This window comes from Xenopus laevis, chromosome 3S, assembly GCF_017654675.1.
Source record: "Xenopus laevis strain J_2021 chromosome 3S, Xenopus_laevis_v10.1, whole genome shotgun sequence".
Classification (NCBI taxonomy): Eukaryota; Metazoa; Chordata; class Amphibia; order Anura; family Pipidae; genus Xenopus; species Xenopus laevis.
The window spans coordinates 103,281,492-103,300,641 of record NC_054376.1 but is presented as its reverse complement, the minus strand read 5'-3'; the positions used below and the strand labels follow the sequence as shown (position 1 = coordinate 103,300,641).

The following is a 19,150-nucleotide window of genomic DNA, read 5'->3' as shown; positions in this document are numbered from 1 at the left end:
ATGGATTTCAGTGCAGAATTCTGCTGGAACAGCATTATTAACTGATTCATTAACTGATAAAATTAAAATCGTTCAATTGCATGATGAAATCCTTCGAATCGTTCGATTTGTATGATTTAATTGTACAATCGTACGATTTTACAAAAAACCTTTGACTCCTCAAAACTTAACAAACGGCTCATATAGATTATAGGAGGTTCCCCCATAGGCTAAACAGCAATTCGGCAGGTTTAAGGTGGCGAAGTGTCGAAGTTTTTTAAAGAGACAGTACTTCGATTTTCGAATGGTCGAATTTGTAAAGTTTTTTCAATTCAAATCAAATTTTGGTCTATTCGATCGTCGAAGTACCCAAAAATTACTTCGAAATTAGAAGTTTTTGAATTCAAAAATTCATTTCGACCCTTTTTACAATGACAACATTGACATCCCACCTCTTCCCACTTATAATAAATCATACCGCCCAACATATTGTAAATAAAAAGAGGGACAAAAAAGTTGCTGTGCGTAGCGCTGCAATTTTTTTGACCATGCCCATTTGTTGTGGCCACACCCCCTAATTACCATGTTCATTTTACAAAATTTGGCAGGTTATGAAAGTTTGAACACATTTCTGTGTTTTTTTTCCAGCTATTACAGTTTTGCTGATTAAGGTGAATTGCCCTTAAAGCTGTGAATCATAGTTTCCCCAAGAGACCTGTTATTTTATTACAATTACTTATTTGCTTATCTGAAATTGTTACAAAAGTATCCAAGTGCACCTGGTGGCTTTTCTGGGCTCTCTGCCAAAAGCCAATTAAGTTAGAAACATTGTTTCTTTTTCTAGCTGTTCAGTGCAGAAAAAAACTGGACTTTCCAGTACAAATGATGGACTGCGGGTTGAGCTGTCAAAAGAGGGACTGTCCCTCTAAAAACGGGACAGTTTGGAGGTATGATTATATCGCCTGAATTGCTGCTCTCTTCTGTTTTCAATACATTAATATAAGATGTGCTCCCTTATCAGGATGACTTTGAGATAAAATGTTTCCCTCATCATTTTTGCTATGGGTCTAAATATTATTTGAAGCCTAGCCCTGTTAGATGCACTAAGGACATTAGGGCAACTGTTATCTGTGTGCACGGATTAGACCTACAAGTGAACTTCACAATTGGAAAATATCCAGCCAGACTTCCAGAGTTCATTATCCGGCCAGCATGTTTGGTTTTATCATGGTATAACAAATTTTTTTAAGGACACCCCAGTAATGTACTTTTGATGTTTATCCCCACAGTCATTTCTTATGGTTTAATTTAAACGGGAGCATCCCTGGGATTTACAATGAATTACAAAGCAATACGAAACATATTTCTGGGTCTCATTAACACAGCAATTCTAACTATGCCCCTAAGCCCATGCCAATTAATCTAGGTTGTTACCCAGTACAATATATGTCAGTAGTTTGGGCCATATAAAGGGCGTATCTGAGTTCAGGGCAAACAAAGTAGACGTGTCGGCTGTCCGGTCTCCTGCACTTTCTAATTTCTTCTTTTTCGCATCTCTCTCTTGTTCCACAAATTGATGTCATTGCTGGAGTTTTCTGGCCGGTTGCCACATGCTGTAAAGTAGGAACTGGCTCCTAAAGCGATTGTCTGGCTCTGTTTACATACGCAGATTATTCCATGGCAACAGCATGAAAGTGTTTCTAATGAACCTCTGAATGATCTGTTTCACTTGTGACCTGCAAACATTCGACACTTTATTTACATGAAAGCATGAAATGACTGCATAGGCATAAAATACTGTCCTTCAGGCACTGTTCCCATTTTGGAGCCTGTTTTATTTTTTTAAACTGTGGCTTAGAACTTTTTCCTTTTATTCATTAATACATTCGCAAAGGCTATAATACTACACTGCACTCTCCTTAGGTATTTTAAGTACAGAGATTAGTTTAGAAGGAAAAGAAAGGTCTATATAAATACATATACAGTAAATACACCAGTAAACCCTCAAAGTAATGCTGCTCTGAGTCAAAAGAAACATCGCATTTCTCTCCTTCTATTGTGTACACATGGGCTTCTGAATCAGACTTCCTGTTTTCAGAATAAACCTCCACGGCTAGGGCTTGAGCATGCTCAGTTTGCTCCTCTCTCCTTCTCCCCTCCCTGCTGTAATGTGAGCCCAGAGCTATGAGTGAGCAGGGAGAGACTCAGGCAGGAAGTGATGTCACACTAAGCTAATATGGCAGCTTCTATCCTAAACAAACACAGTTTTCAGAGCTGGTTACTCAGGTATGGTAAAGTATTCTACAGAATAAATATAGTGTTATTTGTGGCTAATCTATTGGCAATAAACTGCTTTGGTAACTTTCCTTCTCCTGTAAAGAGGATATCTCTTTAAACAAAACTTTTGTTATTGTACTTTTGTGTATGAACGGGCAGCTAAGTGTTTGGTGTATTTAAATCATTTGTCATTGTGCTAGTGTGTGGAGTGGGGTTTCATCTCAAGGATGGCCTAGGGCTCCATTAAAGGTCAATAAAGGGTTGGCAGTTGCGCCTTCCACACACCATGTAAGGGAAATGCTCATGCTAATTATTTGTATGTCATACAACAGACACTCAATCGCAGGCCAGTACACCAGGCAGCTGCAGGAGAGCTCAGAGGGGCAAGGGCATTAAAAGATCTATACCCTGCGTGCAGCTCACAGGGTATGAACCCCAGTTGAGGTATCGCAGGCTGTACATAGGGTGGTGTAGGGACCTACAAATATACCTTGCAGGGGGGTCAGAGAAGTCAGGAACATTTAGTTTTAGAACATTTTAGAAGTCAGAACATTAGTTTAATATTTCCATAATGTATGTTTCCCCAAGTACAAGGCCATAGTCTCTTTGGGGCAAATTTACTAAAGGGTGAAGTGACTAACGCTGGCATGGCGTCATTTCGGTACTTTGCTTCGCCGGCGTAACTTCGCTAACGATGGAGATAGACTGTAGCGGTACTTCGCTCCCTAACGCCAGGCGAATTTGCGCTCTGACGAATGGACGTAACTAGGCAAATTCACTAAGATGTGGATTTCACTGAACGTTACCTCTTGCGCCAGACTTTCCTTCGCCACGTCAGACCAGGCGAAGTGCAATAGAGTAGATAGGACTTCCTCAAAATTTAGTTGAAACATTTTCTAATTCCCAAAAAAGGCTAGCGTCTTTTCTTTTTTCAGGGTGATAGCGTAAATTTTTTTTGGGGTAACCGGCTTCCCCCTACATTTCCTAAAATATGGCACATAAACTATACACTGGGCTCATGTGTAGGGCAATATAACAACTTTATTTTATTAAGGTTTCCCAGGCTTGTGTAATGTAATGTATTTGCTGCAACATATACTTCCATTGGACTTTAACTTCCCTCCGTATGCAAAGTTTGCTAAACATCATTTAATCATGCAATAACCCCAATAGGATTGTTTTGCCTTTAGTATAAATTCATGCAGCTTAGTTACCAGCTACTGTTTTATTATTACAAAGAAAAAGATTTGTAAAAATAACAATCATTTGCTAATAATGGAGGCTAAGGGAGAAGGCTTCCAGTAATTTGGAGCTTTCTGGACAATGGGTTTCCAGATCCCACACCTGTACTAAAGTGCACTCCTGAAGGCTGCGCTCTGTTCCTTGTTGCCAGGATCAATGAGCAGACCATACTGTGTGCTGTACAAGGGGTAGATGGAGGTGCCATGTATATGATACTCTAAGGGATATACTTTTCTGCTTATTAGAACTCCAGCACATGTGCCTAATCCTTCATAAGCACTTTTTGTAATGTTTATAAAAAAAAAACATAGATTATTCTCTTCATTGCTCACAATACATTTTTTCTTTTGATTTGTAACCTAAAATCTAAACCACATTTTTTTTTTTATTTTGAAAGTGTATTTTCAGTAAAACAACTACAGATATATAGCCATATGGGAATATCATCATATTTAGTTTTATTGTTCTTTTGTAACGTCATATTTCAGATTTGTTTCCTAGAACAGATAGTATTTTCCCCACTGGACAGTTATAAATCGAATTAATGCAGCAGAAAATCATGTATCATGACATTCATTGTCCATCTGGAAAACATCATAAAAAAAATATATTTTTAATTTTGCTAATCACATCAAAGATCAAGCATGCACTAAGCTTGCTAACACTGGTATATCCTGCTCTCCATCTGCTTTGAGGGAAACCAGAAACATTCATTAGGATTTTGGCTCTCCTGCAACAAAACATTTTTGGCAACTAAATTCTAGCTGGTTTGGCTCTGGTTACGGTTTCTTTGCAGTGCCAGATATGGCCATAGGCCACACTTCATCATATCATGTTTAATCTCACTAAGTATATAAATGTGATGCTCCACTGTAAGCAATTGCCCATTTCAGTGGTTCCTTTAAAGTAATGCTGACAAGTACCGTATGCAATAAAAGTAAAGCTGTTTCAGTACCAAAATAATTTCCTGAAAGAGGTCCTTGTTTTTTTATGCATCTAATCCCCCATGGGGCCTCACTGGTTTGGATCACACTAGAACCAAACTGCAACCATATTTTATGGACTGTAACCTGTTGGTGAACTGTATATCAACTGCTGCTTCATTTCTATATGCAAAGGTAGCAGATAGCAATCAAACTATAATAAAACAGTACATAAAGGACAGGCTTAGCTCTATGAAGAAAAGTACAGGTATGGGATCCATTATCGAGAAAGCTCCAAATCACAGAAAGGCCATCTCCTATTTTATCCAAATAATTAAAATTTTAAAAATATCGTATTCTCTGTAATTATAAAACAGAACAGAACTGAATCCTTGGTGGATGCAAAACAAGCCTAATGGATTTATTTAATCTTTAAATAATTTTTTCAGGTATGAAGATCGAACTTATGGAAAGGTCCATTATCCTGAAAGCTCCAGGTCCCAAGCATTTTGGATAACATACCTGTTGTTACGTTCAGTATCTCAAAACCCAGAACCAACAACACTAAGGTTCCGGCTCATGCTTCTGCCTATAACAGCTGCCTGTGATAACTCACCCTGGTGGTCTAGTGGAGGTGCGACGGGTGCGCCCGCCTCGTCCGAGTCTTTCCACGTCGTCTCTGTGAATTCGCTGTTCTTCCGGGTTGCGAGCTGGGCTACTTCTGGATTTTATCCTGAAAGTGCCAAAGTGATGTCATCAATGGTGCGAAATTCAAATATTTAAAGGGCTCTTTGTGTAGTTTTCATAGCCCAATGTAAAAGGTCTTTTCTTAAAGTTCCTGGGTGTGTTTGTTCTGTGTATTCCTATTGTTACTGATCCTGCCTGTCCCTGGTTCTCGTCCTTTCTGCTGCCAGTCCTGATTATTGCCCTTTTTGGACAACCCTTTCGGATTCTGATTTTGTACTGCAATTCTGGTGCGTTTGACCTGGCCTGTGACCCCGACCATTCCTACGTCTCCTGTATCTGTACTATATTGACTTTTTGTTACCGACCTGGCCTGGCTTTTCACAACGTTCCTTGTTTCCCATTCTAAAACACTACGCTTGGTTCCCTTTCTCGCTCAGAACTCTTTCCTTGGTTCTCCCACACCGCCTTTCACGTTGGGAGAAGCCCTTCGCTACTCAGATGCTGTCAGAACTTAAAGTGAGAGGACCAAGGTAAGGGTTCTGGGAAGGCAAGGAAACCAGATCGTATGACTCAATGAATGGGGAGACAGGCGGCATAGTCATGGAACAGGCAAAACAAACAGAAGAGCAGTACAGAATCAGGAACCAAAAGCGTAGTCAGGATAAACAGACCGGGTCAAACCAAACAGTAACACAGTACAAAGTCAGGATCTGGAAAAATGGTCAACAGGGAATGGTCCGTACAGGCAGAGAAACAGCAAAGGTCAAGGACAGGCAAGGGTCAGGAACAGTTAATCAGACTAAGATCACACCCAGGAACTATCTGAAACAGACCTACATTGGCCCACGAGTCAGTGTAAAGCAGGGGGTTTTATAGCCAGACTAATGGCTTACACTGATCACCTGTGGCCACATTAGCAACAGATGAAACAAGCCATGCTTACTTGCAGTTACAAGGAAAGCAATAGGAGTGAACCTAGACTTTAGCTGTCTGCTCACATAGGGTAGACATAATGCAGACAGCATGGAAACACCAAATCACTGGTTTGACTGTACTGTGTGTTGCTACAGGTACATTCATTCAAACATACTACTGAAAAACTTGTTTTCCTATCCTATATACTAAATAGGGCCCATTTACAACCCCAGGGGTGCAAGTGCAAGAGCACTAAAGGCCGCAGGAGTGCACCCTGCAACATGCCTCCCCCTAGCCAGCAATTTTGAATCTAGTGCAGATTCAAACAGCAGTCCTCGGGTCTCTGTGTTTTGAAACTGCTCTGAAATCAGCACTCTGAGTGCAGAGACCTGCTGCTATATGCACCATGTCCCACTCAATGGGCAAAGTGCAAAAAAATAAGACTATAGTGACCTTTTATTCCACTTCACACACTGTGTGGGGCATTGTAATTAAACCACCAACTTTTGGAAGACGAACGCAAACCTAATATGCCGCAGTCACAAAACTTGTGTCAAATGTTTGACATCACTGGTGTACATGGTAAATTGACTAGTCATTATTTCATAAGTTATCACTTGATATTCTACAAGTTAATTAATGAGTCGTTAGGTCACAGTACAAAAGGCACGCTAAAACAGTACATTTGCTATGGCCTTTATTTATTTACAAACCTAATATAAATTCTCAACAAATGATCAGAAACCTAAAGTACATTAAAAAGGCAGATGATGAAGCATCTCCATGTTAAATAGTTATTTGTACTTATAAAACCAACAGGCTGCGGACATAAGTTAACTCTTGAATAAAGCTGAGCTTGATGGGATGATGCTGACTGAGAGCTCATCTTAGTATTATGAGAACTGTAAATCTAACACAAAACTGTAAATCTAACACAAATCTAACACAAAGGGGCAGATTTACTAAAGGGCCGAAGTGGCCATCAGTAGTGAAAATTCGCCAAAAAGACAATTTGCAGGGTCATTGCGAATTTACTAAAAGGCATAGAGGACAATTTGCTATAGAAAGTTTTGAGCCCCTTTCTCCAGGCAAATGAGCGTTACTACGCAAATTCATCAAAGTGCAAACTTTATAATGCTTTACCCTTTTCGCCAGAGTCTGCTTCGCCAAGTTATACCTGGCAAATTGATAAGATGAAGCTACATCCTGAACAATCTTATGTCAGTGACATCATATCCTGTATGCCGAAGTCATAAAAAAAGACAAAACGCTGGCGTTTTTTTCATACTTTAATGTGGGATTACGTTTAAATAGTGTATCTGTTAAATATAATTTTTCGTAATTTGTTTTAACAATTTAAAAATCCTCCCACATTTAATTTAGGGTAGGTTCACGTCTAGCAAAATAGAGGATCTCTTTTGTATTTATTTTGATTCCTTGCACATTTTTAAAAATAAGTGGCCACTTCCAGCAATTCCACCAATACTTACTAATAAAGACATACAGTATATAGATTACCTATATGTACCCTCCATATTTAGACTGACGTAAGTGCAAGTTTGTTAGCGAAGTTTTGCTATGAAGAAAATAACGATATCGAACATTCACTTAGAAATGTCCTTGCTGACTACTTCTTGCTGGCGAAACTTAGCCAGCGTTGGTCAGCTGAGACAAAACTTTGCATTTTGATATATAACTGTATTTGCTGCGAATTAACGTGAGCAAAGTGTGGCGGAGCCTCCTGAGTAAATCTGCCCCAAAGTGTGGTTCTCTAGCGAAAGCCCCTCTTTCTGCTTGGTGTAAAAGAAGGGTGATTTAATACTGCAATACACTGTGGGACCAAGATTCCGCACTATGCAACAGAATAGTACAGCTTCATCCTCACAGTTATTCCACATACCCAGTTTCTCTATAAAAATACATCACATAATGCAGCCTATATAAATTAAGTATATAAATAAAGTATTTTCCTGAAAATAGACTTTACTAGTAGAATGGGGGGTCATGATTTTCTGGCTATGGATGATCACGTTTTGTGCCATCAACATGGACTTGGAACACATTCACTTTTGGACATTAAACACTGACACAGCAAATGAACAGCTATATTTTAAACTCTCTAAGCCATGAACAAGGACTGATGAATTAATTGCTTTCACTTGGTAATTGGTGGGTGGGACTATGTGTGTGGTGCTATAAAGATGTTCACTTCACAATTGGCTGTAACCCACTTGAAAAAGGGCCTGTGTGCCCGAAACATGTTGTATGGAAGCACAATAAAAGCTTAATTGCAGTTATCCTGCTGTTGTGAGTGCTTCCCGAACTTACAATATGAAGTTATATGAAAGTTTTTAAAACGGTACCAGGGGAACAAAGCTATCTGACTGATTTCCAGAAGCAATGTGTTTAATCCTAATATATCTAAAAAAGTAAGGAGAAATTATTAATCGCATGTATTTATAAAGCATCTAACATATCCCACTATAGAAGCATGTATGCACCAAACATACAAATTAGATGGAATTATAAACCCTGCTGCATATAAATGCTAATCTAAAGAAGAAGGGGGTATAAAACACAAATTGTGGAATTACTCCATTCTGGTTGGAGGGACTAAATGACCTTTAGAGTCTAATGAAAGGAAAGAAAAGACATAAACATTACCTTCAACACTAACACAGCCTGAACATAAGGAGAGTGCTTGGGACAGCAGTATGAACCAAATATAATAGCATTACCTAGTGTAAAGCAATCTCTTAAATTATATCACAAGGGTATTTTTCTTGGCATAAAATACCCCTATTTTAAATAGGAAATTGATCCTTTTAAAGAGAAAAAAAGCAATATATGTAGTTCCAGTATAATGACACAAAGTAATACATTAAGGTTCTTGTGATGGCCTTTCCAAACATTGTTTAAAGATCATCAGAAACAACAATAAGAATGTAACTATTTATTCCTTAACAAGATATTTTAAAATCCATTGCATAAACAACTCGGCAAGCTTGTTATTGTGAGGTCAGTTAATAAAAAAAAGCTTCTGGATCAAGCAAAAATATTTAGGACAGAAGAAACATTTTCAATGAGTAAGCAAAGCTGTCTGCACATGTTGATGGGCATTTGTCAAGGGCATAAGGTCCTGCCTTTAGTAAGTCCATAGAATCCTACTAATTACGCCTGATTATAAGAAAGGTGATTATAATTCTTCTTGCAATCAGCATGCTTTAAAATAAACATACATGGCATCTTCATATACTTCCTGTACAAGCTTAAAGGGACAGTAACAGCACAGTTTGACTCAAATTAATTTTACATAATAAGTAATTAGTAATAAGTAAATTCACAATTGTTTAGTTAAATGAACTTAACTGAATGCTGTTCTTCATAAGGCTGGGGGACTCATTTTTTCACCCTATAGTTTCACATCATTTTTAATTTATTTGCATAGAATAGTTTGTCTAAAGATATTTTACTTCCTTCACTCTGCAAAGTATTAGATCCTGAAGGTATTAATAAATTACCTTTTTGCTCAAAAGCTTTACTCTTGTATACATACATAGTTAAGTTACAACCTTGACAATCTACCCTCATAATTTAAATCTTTCATCCTCCTAACCAGGTTGCATGTTAGTGATGTGTGCACCCAACCCTAACCTGCCCTCCGTTGGTCCGCACCCGCCCGCACCTGCACTTCCGGGTTCCTCTTACAGACCCGCGCCGGCCTGCCGATGACGTCACAAAAGGGTGGGGCGAGCAGGCGCAGCATCTATAAAAGATGAACCCGGAAGTTGGAAGCCGGCATTTGACAGTGGCGGGCGGGGAGTGCAGGAGAAGAGCTCAACCCACACCCGCCCGCCACCCGAGACAAAGTGTGCGAAGAGCACATCACTATTGCACGTCTCAACTCTCTCTCTCCAGCTCATTGATATCCTTCTTATGACCAGAACCCAAAACTACACTGCATACTCTAGGTGAGGCCTTACCAGGCAGGGTCGGACTGGTAACCCTTGTTTACCTGCCACACCATCGCCCCCCTGTGCACGTGTTGTGCTGCGCTTGTGCATACTTTTAAGGTCGACAGCAGGACAATTTTTGCAGGGAGACAAGACCAACTGGGTTTTTTTCCGGTGTCCCTCCAGTCCAGTCCGACCCTGTTACCAGGGACCTATAAAGAGGCAAAATGATGTTTCATCTCTTGAGTTAATGCCCTTTTTTATGTAAGACAGTACCTTATTTACTTTTATAGCCACAGAATGACACTGCTGGAATTAGACAACTTTTTACAAAAAACATTTATATTATTTCAAATAACAAAAAGCATAACCTTGCATTTATCAACATTGAACTTCATTTTCTAGTTTGCTGCCCAGTTTTCTAATCTAATCAAATCACTTTGGAGTAGCATTTATATTATGCTAATAGAAAAAATAGAAAACAGCACTTTCAATATTAATAAACAAATTTAAAAGCAAAGGACCGAGTACAGAGCCCTGCATTACTCCACTAATAACACTGGTCCAATAAGAAAATGTTCCATTTACAACTACTCTTTGTAATCTATCCTTCAGCCAGTTCTTTATCCAAGTACAAATACTATGTTCTAGGCCAATATTCCTTGATTTAACCATTAAACTTCTGTGTGGTACTGTATTAAAAGTTTTAGCAAAGTCCAAGTAGATTACATCCACTGCCATTGCAGAGTCTAGGTTCCTGCCCACCTCCCTTATTAAAGGCAATTAAATTTGATTGGCAAAGTCAGTTACGCATGAAACCATGCTGGCACAAACTCATAGTATTATGATTTGCAATGAAGTCAAGTATTTAAGCTCTTAGTACACCTTCAAAAAGCTTTCCTACCACTGATCAGACTAACCAGCCTATAGTTATGAGGCTGAGAACGGGATCTCTTTTTAAATAGTGGCACCACATTAGCAATTCGCCATTCTCTTGGCACCATACTAGATCTCAATGAATCTTGAAAAAATAAGTAAAAAGGGTTGGCAATCACAGAGCTAAGCTTTAGTACCCTGGGATGAATACCATCCAGTCCTGAACCCTTGTTTATCTTTACATGTTCTAGTCTCTTTTGATTTTCCACTTTCGGGAACCATACATCATTTGTTGTATTACTAGAATTGGGACTATTTATAAGGAATCTTTCATTACGTGGTTCCTCATTTGTGTAGACCGATGAAAAATAACAGTTCAGGATCTCTGCTTTAATTCTGTTCTCATAAACCAACTAACCCCTCCCCAACAAGGGTCCCACCCCATTCTACTTAATTTTTTTTTACTATTTACATATGTAAAAAATAATTTTGGGGTATTTTTACTCCATGCAGCAATACCCTTTTCCATATCAATGTTTGCATGATTTATTGGCCTCCTAATACATGACAAACGTTTCAGAACATCGTTTCTTACTAAACGCAACACTTCTGTCAAAACACAAAGGTTTTGCTTTGCGACAACGTCCCTCACTTATAAGGGGAATATACTGAAATGCATATTTAATAAGCAGCATTTTAAAGGCATCCCATGCACTGATGCTGCTTGCAGATGTGGTGTATTTTGGCCGTCATTACCCAAAACTGCTACCTCCTATCCACATGAAGGAGAAGATGTGACAACTAGACTGTTTTATTAAATCTCCTGCACTCCCTTACTAAATTAGTCTTGGGTACATTTTGATGTAAGCTGGTCTATGTATTTATTACCCTTCCTTGTCTGTCCTTTGAGGTTTTTGTGAATATTTTTGCTCATGGATTAATAAATCAATAAGAATGTGCGTATAACAACCCAAGGAAACCCACCTGTCTACCAGCCAGCCCCATACTCACTTCAGATATTTGTGGTGATTGGAAATCTGGGCAGTTAGCTGAAGAAACAAGGCTATGTTTTGTAGACAGAGACAATGAACTTTTAGTTCCACCATGAGCTACTTTTAATTACCTTGTTTAAGCATATTAATTAAAACGTTATTGTCTATAACTAGCGCAATACAATGTGTTTACTTTGCATACTACCTACTGAGATATATATATATTCCAACAAGCTCGTGCCCTGCTGTCTGATAATCTGTTGCTTCCTGGTCTTAATGTTTATTCCGAATTTCTGCACTCGGATATAAATAATAGCTTTTATAATAAAATCACTAATGTGGAAATGTTGATTGCATTTCGGTAGTTTGCAAGTTGGATTAAAGTTTACTTCGATGACGAGCTTTCCTAGCGTATTTATTTCATCACTGCAGTGCTAATTAGCAAAAGAACATTTAGGGGCAGATTTATTAAGGGTCGAATTTCGAGGGTTAAAAAAGCCTTGCATTCGACCCTTGAAGTGAAATCCTTTGAATTCGAATATCAAATTCGAAGGATTTTAGCGCAAAATGTTCGATTGAACGATCGAATATAAATCGAACGATTTTAAGTGATCGATCAAATGATTTTTATTCGATCATAAAAAGTGCCCAAAACCTATCTACACTGTCCCCATAGGCTAACATTCAATTCGGTAGCTTTTATTTGGTGAAGTATTGAGTCAAAGAATTTTTTAAAGAGACAGTTTTTCGGTTATCGAATGGTCGAGCGATTTTTACTTCGAATCGTTCTATTCGATCGAATTTGACCAATTCGATGGTCAAAGTACCCAAAAAAATACTTCGAAATTCGAATATTTTTGGATTCGAGCTATTCACTCGAGCTTAGTAAATCTGCCCCTTAATTAGAAGTTGTGATAATTACACATTACCAGTGAAAACAAGGGAAGCTACATTGCGTTCCAGCAGCAAAGATAATGTTAAGTTATCTTGGTGCATTTCATATGCAGTGCAATGATTACATGCAAGTGGACAGTGTCTTGCTGGTGGGTTTCATTTGCAGTGCTATGTTTATATGCAATTGGAAGTCCCAATATTTTTCCTGTTTTGCAGAAAAACATTTGTACCTGCTATAGGTGAAATATCATTCTTTTTCATTCATCCCGGGCCACACTGAGCTGTTTGGCTTTCTATTTCCCCAAGCCTGTGTGTGACCAGCAAATATAACTCATTCTTTTAAGAACATATTGTATATATTAGCAGACTGTTGCACTCATTGCTGGCACTATCTTCTTAGATGGAATTAAACTGCAAGTAATTAAGGATTCTGGCCTGCTGGTGGTCCAGCAAATCTTTGAACCGTGCACATTAGTGGTATAGAATATGGTCAAATTCAATTGCGTCTCTGATTTGTGCAGCTGGCCTAAACAAAGGCATCTGAGAAGAAGGGAGAGGGAGCTGGATCTGATATAACCCTTTTATCTGCTTATGTACCATGCATTTGAATATATTTTGGAAGATGGCATTTTCAATTTGGACATGCATAGTACAATCCTTAGGATGCTCTGTTGAAACCCTCCTCAGAGGTTCTACATATGAACAAACAATTGTGCAGCATTTATGAAATTAGCCAAGCTACCTGATCAAATCTATACATGTATGGCTATCCTCATTGACAATGAAAGTACTCTTCAATAGACAACCCTTTTCAACCATTAGCACCTCCCTCTGTTAAAGGATAACTAAATCCTAACTAATGAAACAGGCTAGAAATGTTGTACATTGTGTTTGTGCTTCTGTACCAGCCCAAGGCAACCACAGCCCTTTAGCAGTAAAGATCTATGTCTCCAAGGATGCCCCAGTAGCTCCCCATCTTCTTTTCTGCTGATTCACTGCACATGCTCTGTGCTGCTGTCACTTACTGAGCTTAGGGACCTACTCACAATATACAGTACACATAGAATAGAAATGTCACAATATAAGGCTGGTAAGTAATTAATACAGATAATTACTACATGGCAGCACAGAAACCAGTGCAACTAGCATCAGAATTTAATAATCAGCCCTGTAGCATCAGCTTATATTACAACCTCATTTTCTGATTCATAATTAGTGGCGACCCCTAAGCTTAGCTTCTCAACAGCTGCTCAGAGCCCACTGAGCATGTGAGTGTCACAGACACTTTCCAAGATGGTGACCCCCCTGTGACAAGTTTGAAGTCCTGGATCATTGCTGCTATTGACAAGCTGAGAATTTACACTGGTGCAATAAGTTCAGTATATAAAATATGGCATTTTTAACCATATTAATTTTTTCGGTTTAGTTCTCCTTTAAAGTGGCATCTATATTCACATGGCATGAACAAGACTCCAGTGCTTGATAAGGTGAAAAAATTATTTTTTGCAAGTTCTTTTCCAGGGGTAGGTTACAATTTCCAGTATCACCAGCACAGGAGGAAAATAAGGAAGTTTTTGGGAGGCCTCCTCAAATTGAGGTCACCTGCTATATACTGATATACAATTCTAGGTGTTACAAGGAAAGCCTTTTGTAGTTATCGCCCCAAACATAATTTTTACCCTGACTGATAATTTGATGATTGTTGATCTCTATTGCATGGAGCACAGTCAGTTCTTAAGAAAGAAGTTAAAAAAGTTAAAATAAGTGCACCAATATGTAGGCAATAAATACGGATGTACTGTGCAACTATATCTGTATAAAGAAAATCAGCTATTTATCGATGGCAAGTATAAAAGTAACACATGAAAGTTCTCCATCTGCCAGGTATACTCTAAATATCCAAGGAGGACTTTGTTTCCAGTATAAAAAAAAAACACCTCGGAGATTTAGAGTGAGTTACTGTATGTTGCCAGCACCTGTTGAAAAGGGTCCCTGTGAGAGCTACAGTACAAAATCTGCAGAAGCCTGATAGGAAATATGCTGTGACTCTGACCAGTTCAGGTCCCCTAAGCCCCATATCTCCTGCCTGAGGCACATTTTTTACAGGGAACAAAATATGTTTTGAGGTTTTCTAAATCTGACCTTATAAGGTAATTTCTCACAAGGAGTCCTTCTCATTAAACTATTTGTTGGACCAATATAAGCAGGGTCGGACTGGGCCGGCGGGACACCGGGAAAAAACCCGGTGGGCCCCGGCCCTCATGGGCCAATGCCGGCCCAAGCCCTCTCCCCTAATCTGGTGAGCCCCAAGAAAAAAAGTGTGCCTCGCATTATGCGCTGGCGTTTATGCCAGTGTTCGTGCATGCGCGCTGGGGTTTGCTTCGGCGTTCTAGCATGCACGGTGGACCCCCTGTGCTCCAGTCCGACCCTGAATATAAGATATACAATAGCTTCCTAGAATATTTTTGGTGTTTGGTATTTTCTGGTGTGCATTAATTTAAAGGGTTTGTTCACCTTTAAATTAACTTTTACTATGATATAGGGAGTGACATTCTATATTTGGAATATGAATAGGAGAGGCCTGAATAGAAAGATGATTAATAAAAAGTAGCAACAACAATAAACAGAGCATTTGTTTTTACGATAGGGTCAGTGACCCATATCTGAAAACTAAAAAAACAGTCAGAAGAAGAAGGCAAATCATTCAAAAACTATAAGAAAGAGAAAATGAAGGCAAATTGGAAAGTTGTTTAGAATTAGCCATTCTTATGGTTTTCATTTTTTTTTTTTTATTATTTGTGGTTTTTGAGTTATTTCGTTTTTTAATTCACAGCTCTCCAGTTTGCAATTTCAGCAATCTGTTTGCTGGGGTCCAAAAACATTAGCAACCATGCATTGATTTGAATAAGAGACTGGAATATGAATAGGAGAGGCCTGAATAGAAAGATGATTAATAAAAAGTAGCAACAACCATAAACCGAGCATTTGTTTTTACGATAGGGTCAGTGACCCACATTTGAAAGCTAAAAAACGGTCAGAAGAAGAAGGCAAATCATTCAAAAACTATAAGAATGAGAAAATGAAGGCCAATTGGAAAGTTGTTTAGAATTAGCCATTCTATAACATACTAAGCGTTAACATTAAGGTGAATGACCCCTTTAGGATTTTATTAATTTACCACTACAGGAGATATATTTGTATTTATCCAGGTGGTAATAGCAGTCTGTACTGGCCTATCGTTAAAATGGAAGTATCGCAAAAATAAAAATTTGATACAAGCTTTATCATGCTGAAATAAGTAACTGTCTAAATAGAATCAATTAAAAATTCTGTAATGTTTCAGAAATAATCAAGTTTATCTTCGCTATCCCTCTCTCAGCATCTGTTTCTCTTTATTCTCTCTTCATGCAACAGTTGGGTGTCAGATATTCATTGACAGTTAGATCCAATATATCTTATAGGGAGGCTTCCTTTCCTAGCAGATGTATTAGAGCTCACTCAAATAACTGATTCCAGTACAAACAAAATCTAACAAAATAACTGCCTTTTGCACAAATTCTGCATGTAGAGAGACATGATGTCTGGTGATTTTAATTAAGTGAGCTCTAATACATCTTCTAGACAAAAGGAGCCCCCCAATAAGATATATTGGATCTAACTGTCAGTAAATATCTGATACCCAACTGCTGCATGAAGACAGAATGAAGAGAAACAGATGCTGAGAGAGGAATAGTGAATATAAACTTGATTATTTCCAAAAATGTTATAGAATTTTGAATTGATTGTATTTTAGAAAGTTTCTTATTTCACTATGCCGAAGCTTATATTAAATTTTCATGATAGTTACCCCTTTGTGTGAGCTGGAGATGAAAGATGCACCAATGTGCATTTTATGAAATATTTGTCACTACTATAAAGAATATGTCAGAAATGTGTGCAGTAATGATTATAGTAGGAGGGGCACAGGAGAGAGAGAGAGAGAGAGAATGAGAGAGAGGGAGAGAGAGAAGGGGAGTGAGAGAGTGAGAGAGAGAGAGAGAGAGAGAGAGGGAGAGTTAGAGCGAGAGGGAGAGTTAGAGAGAGAGAGAGAGAGAGAGAGAGAGAGAGAGAGAGCACTCACACTTGTCCTTCAGTCAGTCCATATGAGGGACTGGTCCTGGGGATGAGGAGTGTGTGAGTTGAGCGGTGTGTTCTCAGTGCTGCCCTCTCTGGTCGGAAGGTGTATCGCTTCTCCTCCTTTTCTCCGCTGCTCGCTGGCCGGACTGTAACAGCAGCTCCCGCTCCTCTCCTCAGAGTCTCAGCGATGGCTTCAGGCAACAGGAAATGGGACAAGGAAGACGACCTGCCCTTCTACCTGGCCCGTCCGGGCACCACCAGTCAAGTGCCGCGGGTAAAGTACGGAGGCATGTTCTGCAATGTGGAGGGAGCGTACGAAAGTAAGACGATCGATTTCGACTCCCTGAGCGTGGGGCAGCCCAACAGGAGAGGGACCCCTATGCGCCCGGCCACTGCCAACCAACCACAAGACAAGAGCGAGCTCAACTGCGGCAATGAAGCGGAACCCCCGAAAGTGGAGATTGGTACAACCCCGGGCAAAGAAACGCTGCAGAACCTGGACGAGAAAGCGGTAAAGTCTACTAAGTGGGAGGGGTGGGGGATAAGCTCTGTACAAAAGGGCAGCTGCCCCTTCTCTTTGGCTACTGGGAGTTGGCTGTGGGCACTCGGGCTGCTGGGCGTCAGTCAGTGGAGTTGGCTGGGCAGTTGCTGCTCGTTCCTCTAAACTAATGGCGATTGGCAAATCCCATTCATATGACAATGCTGAGCCAGACTATTACTGTACAGGGGCCATTTGTTATCCACATTTGTTATCCACAAGACGGTCGCATATGAGAGCACCGGCACTTTTTTTCTTAATCAACGCACGTTTTGTATTTAGGGGTGGTTCACCTTTAAGTTAACTCTTAGGGGCTGATTTACAAAATGTCGATTTCCCTTAACGCACAGTTTTGTGCGTTATTTAAGACACGTTATTTAAGGAACGATTCACCAAAGTATTTTTTCGCATTCGCTAATAGACATATCGCAAGCGGTAATTCTACATTTGTGCACATCGGTATTCTAATCGCATTGCTATACTTGTAGAATTAATCCTAACGCATTATTCACTAACATCTTGCCGATAAAAGCATAAATTAGTGCGATAATTACAGTGAAATTTAACAACTCCCAGGTGTAGGCGTTACTAAACAACATCAGATGGATTAATAGAGGAAGATGTAGTGAGGAGCTGTAGTTCAGCAATTAAAGACCTTTATGAGGAGCTGGAGACTTACCTACAGCCACTAACACATTTTCATGATCCCTTGGGCAGGTCCAGAAAAGGTCTCAGGGAAAGGAATGACTAGAATACTGTAAAAAGAGATTTCTACTCTGCCAGTGGCATCCCGAATGCCTAACGTGTGACTATATCATATGCCTTAAAATATCAAACAAAATAATGCACGCTATAAAATACCGCACACGGTTTAGCTAAAATGAACATTAAAATATCAGACAAGACAAGTGAACTTTTAGTGAATCGATCGTTAATTCTAAAAATATTAGAAGTGAAAACATTTTTGCTATAATAACACTCACTTTATCGACCTTTAGTGATTCGGCCCCTAAGTATGTTATAGAATGGATAATTCCGAACAACTTTTCAAATGGTCTTCATTATTTATTTTCTATAGTTTTTCCATGATTTGCCATCTTCTTTCAACACTTCCCAGCTTTCAAATGGGGGGGGGGTCACTGACCCCATCTGAAAAACAAATGCTGTGTAAGGCTACTTACTCATCTTTCTATTCAAGCCTCACCTATTCATATTCCAGTCTCATATATGAATCAGTGCATGGTTGCTAGGGTAATTTGGACCCTAGCTACCCGATTGCTGAACTTTTAAACGGAAGAGCTGCTGAATAAAAAGCCAAATAACAAAAAAAAATGAAAACCAATTGCAAATTGTCTCAGAATATCCCTCTCTACATCATACTAAAAGTTCATTTAAAGGAGAACAACCCCTTTAAGTTAACTTTGAGTTTGTTATAGAATGGCCAATTTGAGCAACTTTTCAATTGGCCTTGATTATTTATTTTATATAGATTTTGAATTATTTTCCTTCTGCTTCTGACTCTTTCCAGCTTTCAAATGGGGGTCACTGACCCCTTCTAAAAAAACAGATTCCTTGTAAGGCTAGACATTGATTGTTATTGCTATTTTTTATTATTCTTTATTCTATTCAGGCCTCTCCTATTCACATTCCAGCAGTGTTGGACTGGCCCATCAGGATACCAGGAAAACTCCAGGTGGGCCCAGGTGTCAGGGGGCCCTCATGCTGCTAAACATTTAGCCTATTTCATGGCCATTTACT

At 39.1% G+C, this 19,150-nt stretch overlaps 1 protein-coding gene and 1 long non-coding RNA gene across 2 annotated transcripts in view; one reads left to right on the top strand and one right to left on the bottom strand.

The window, feature by feature from the left end:
- Window positions 1–1,268: 1,268 nt before the first annotated feature.
- On the bottom strand, window positions 1,269–16,990 carry LOC121402211. The gene is made up of 3 exons (XR_005966691.1): window positions 16,859–16,990; window positions 5,038–5,154; window positions 1,269–1,715 (listed from the first exon to the last, which is right to left on the bottom strand). It is a non-coding gene; the product is annotated as an uncharacterized LOC121402211 (long non-coding RNA).
- dpysl3.S (dihydropyrimidinase like 3 S homeolog) overlaps window positions 16,976–19,150 on the top strand; it is a 93,483-nt gene continuing 91,308 nt past the window's right edge. Inside the window, exon 1 of the mRNA XM_018254060.2 lies at window positions 16,976–17,365. Coding sequence (XP_018109549.1) covers window positions 17,042–17,365 — 324 coding nt within the window. The 5' untranslated portion in view covers window positions 16,976–17,041. The remainder of the gene's footprint in view (window positions 17,366–19,150) is intronic.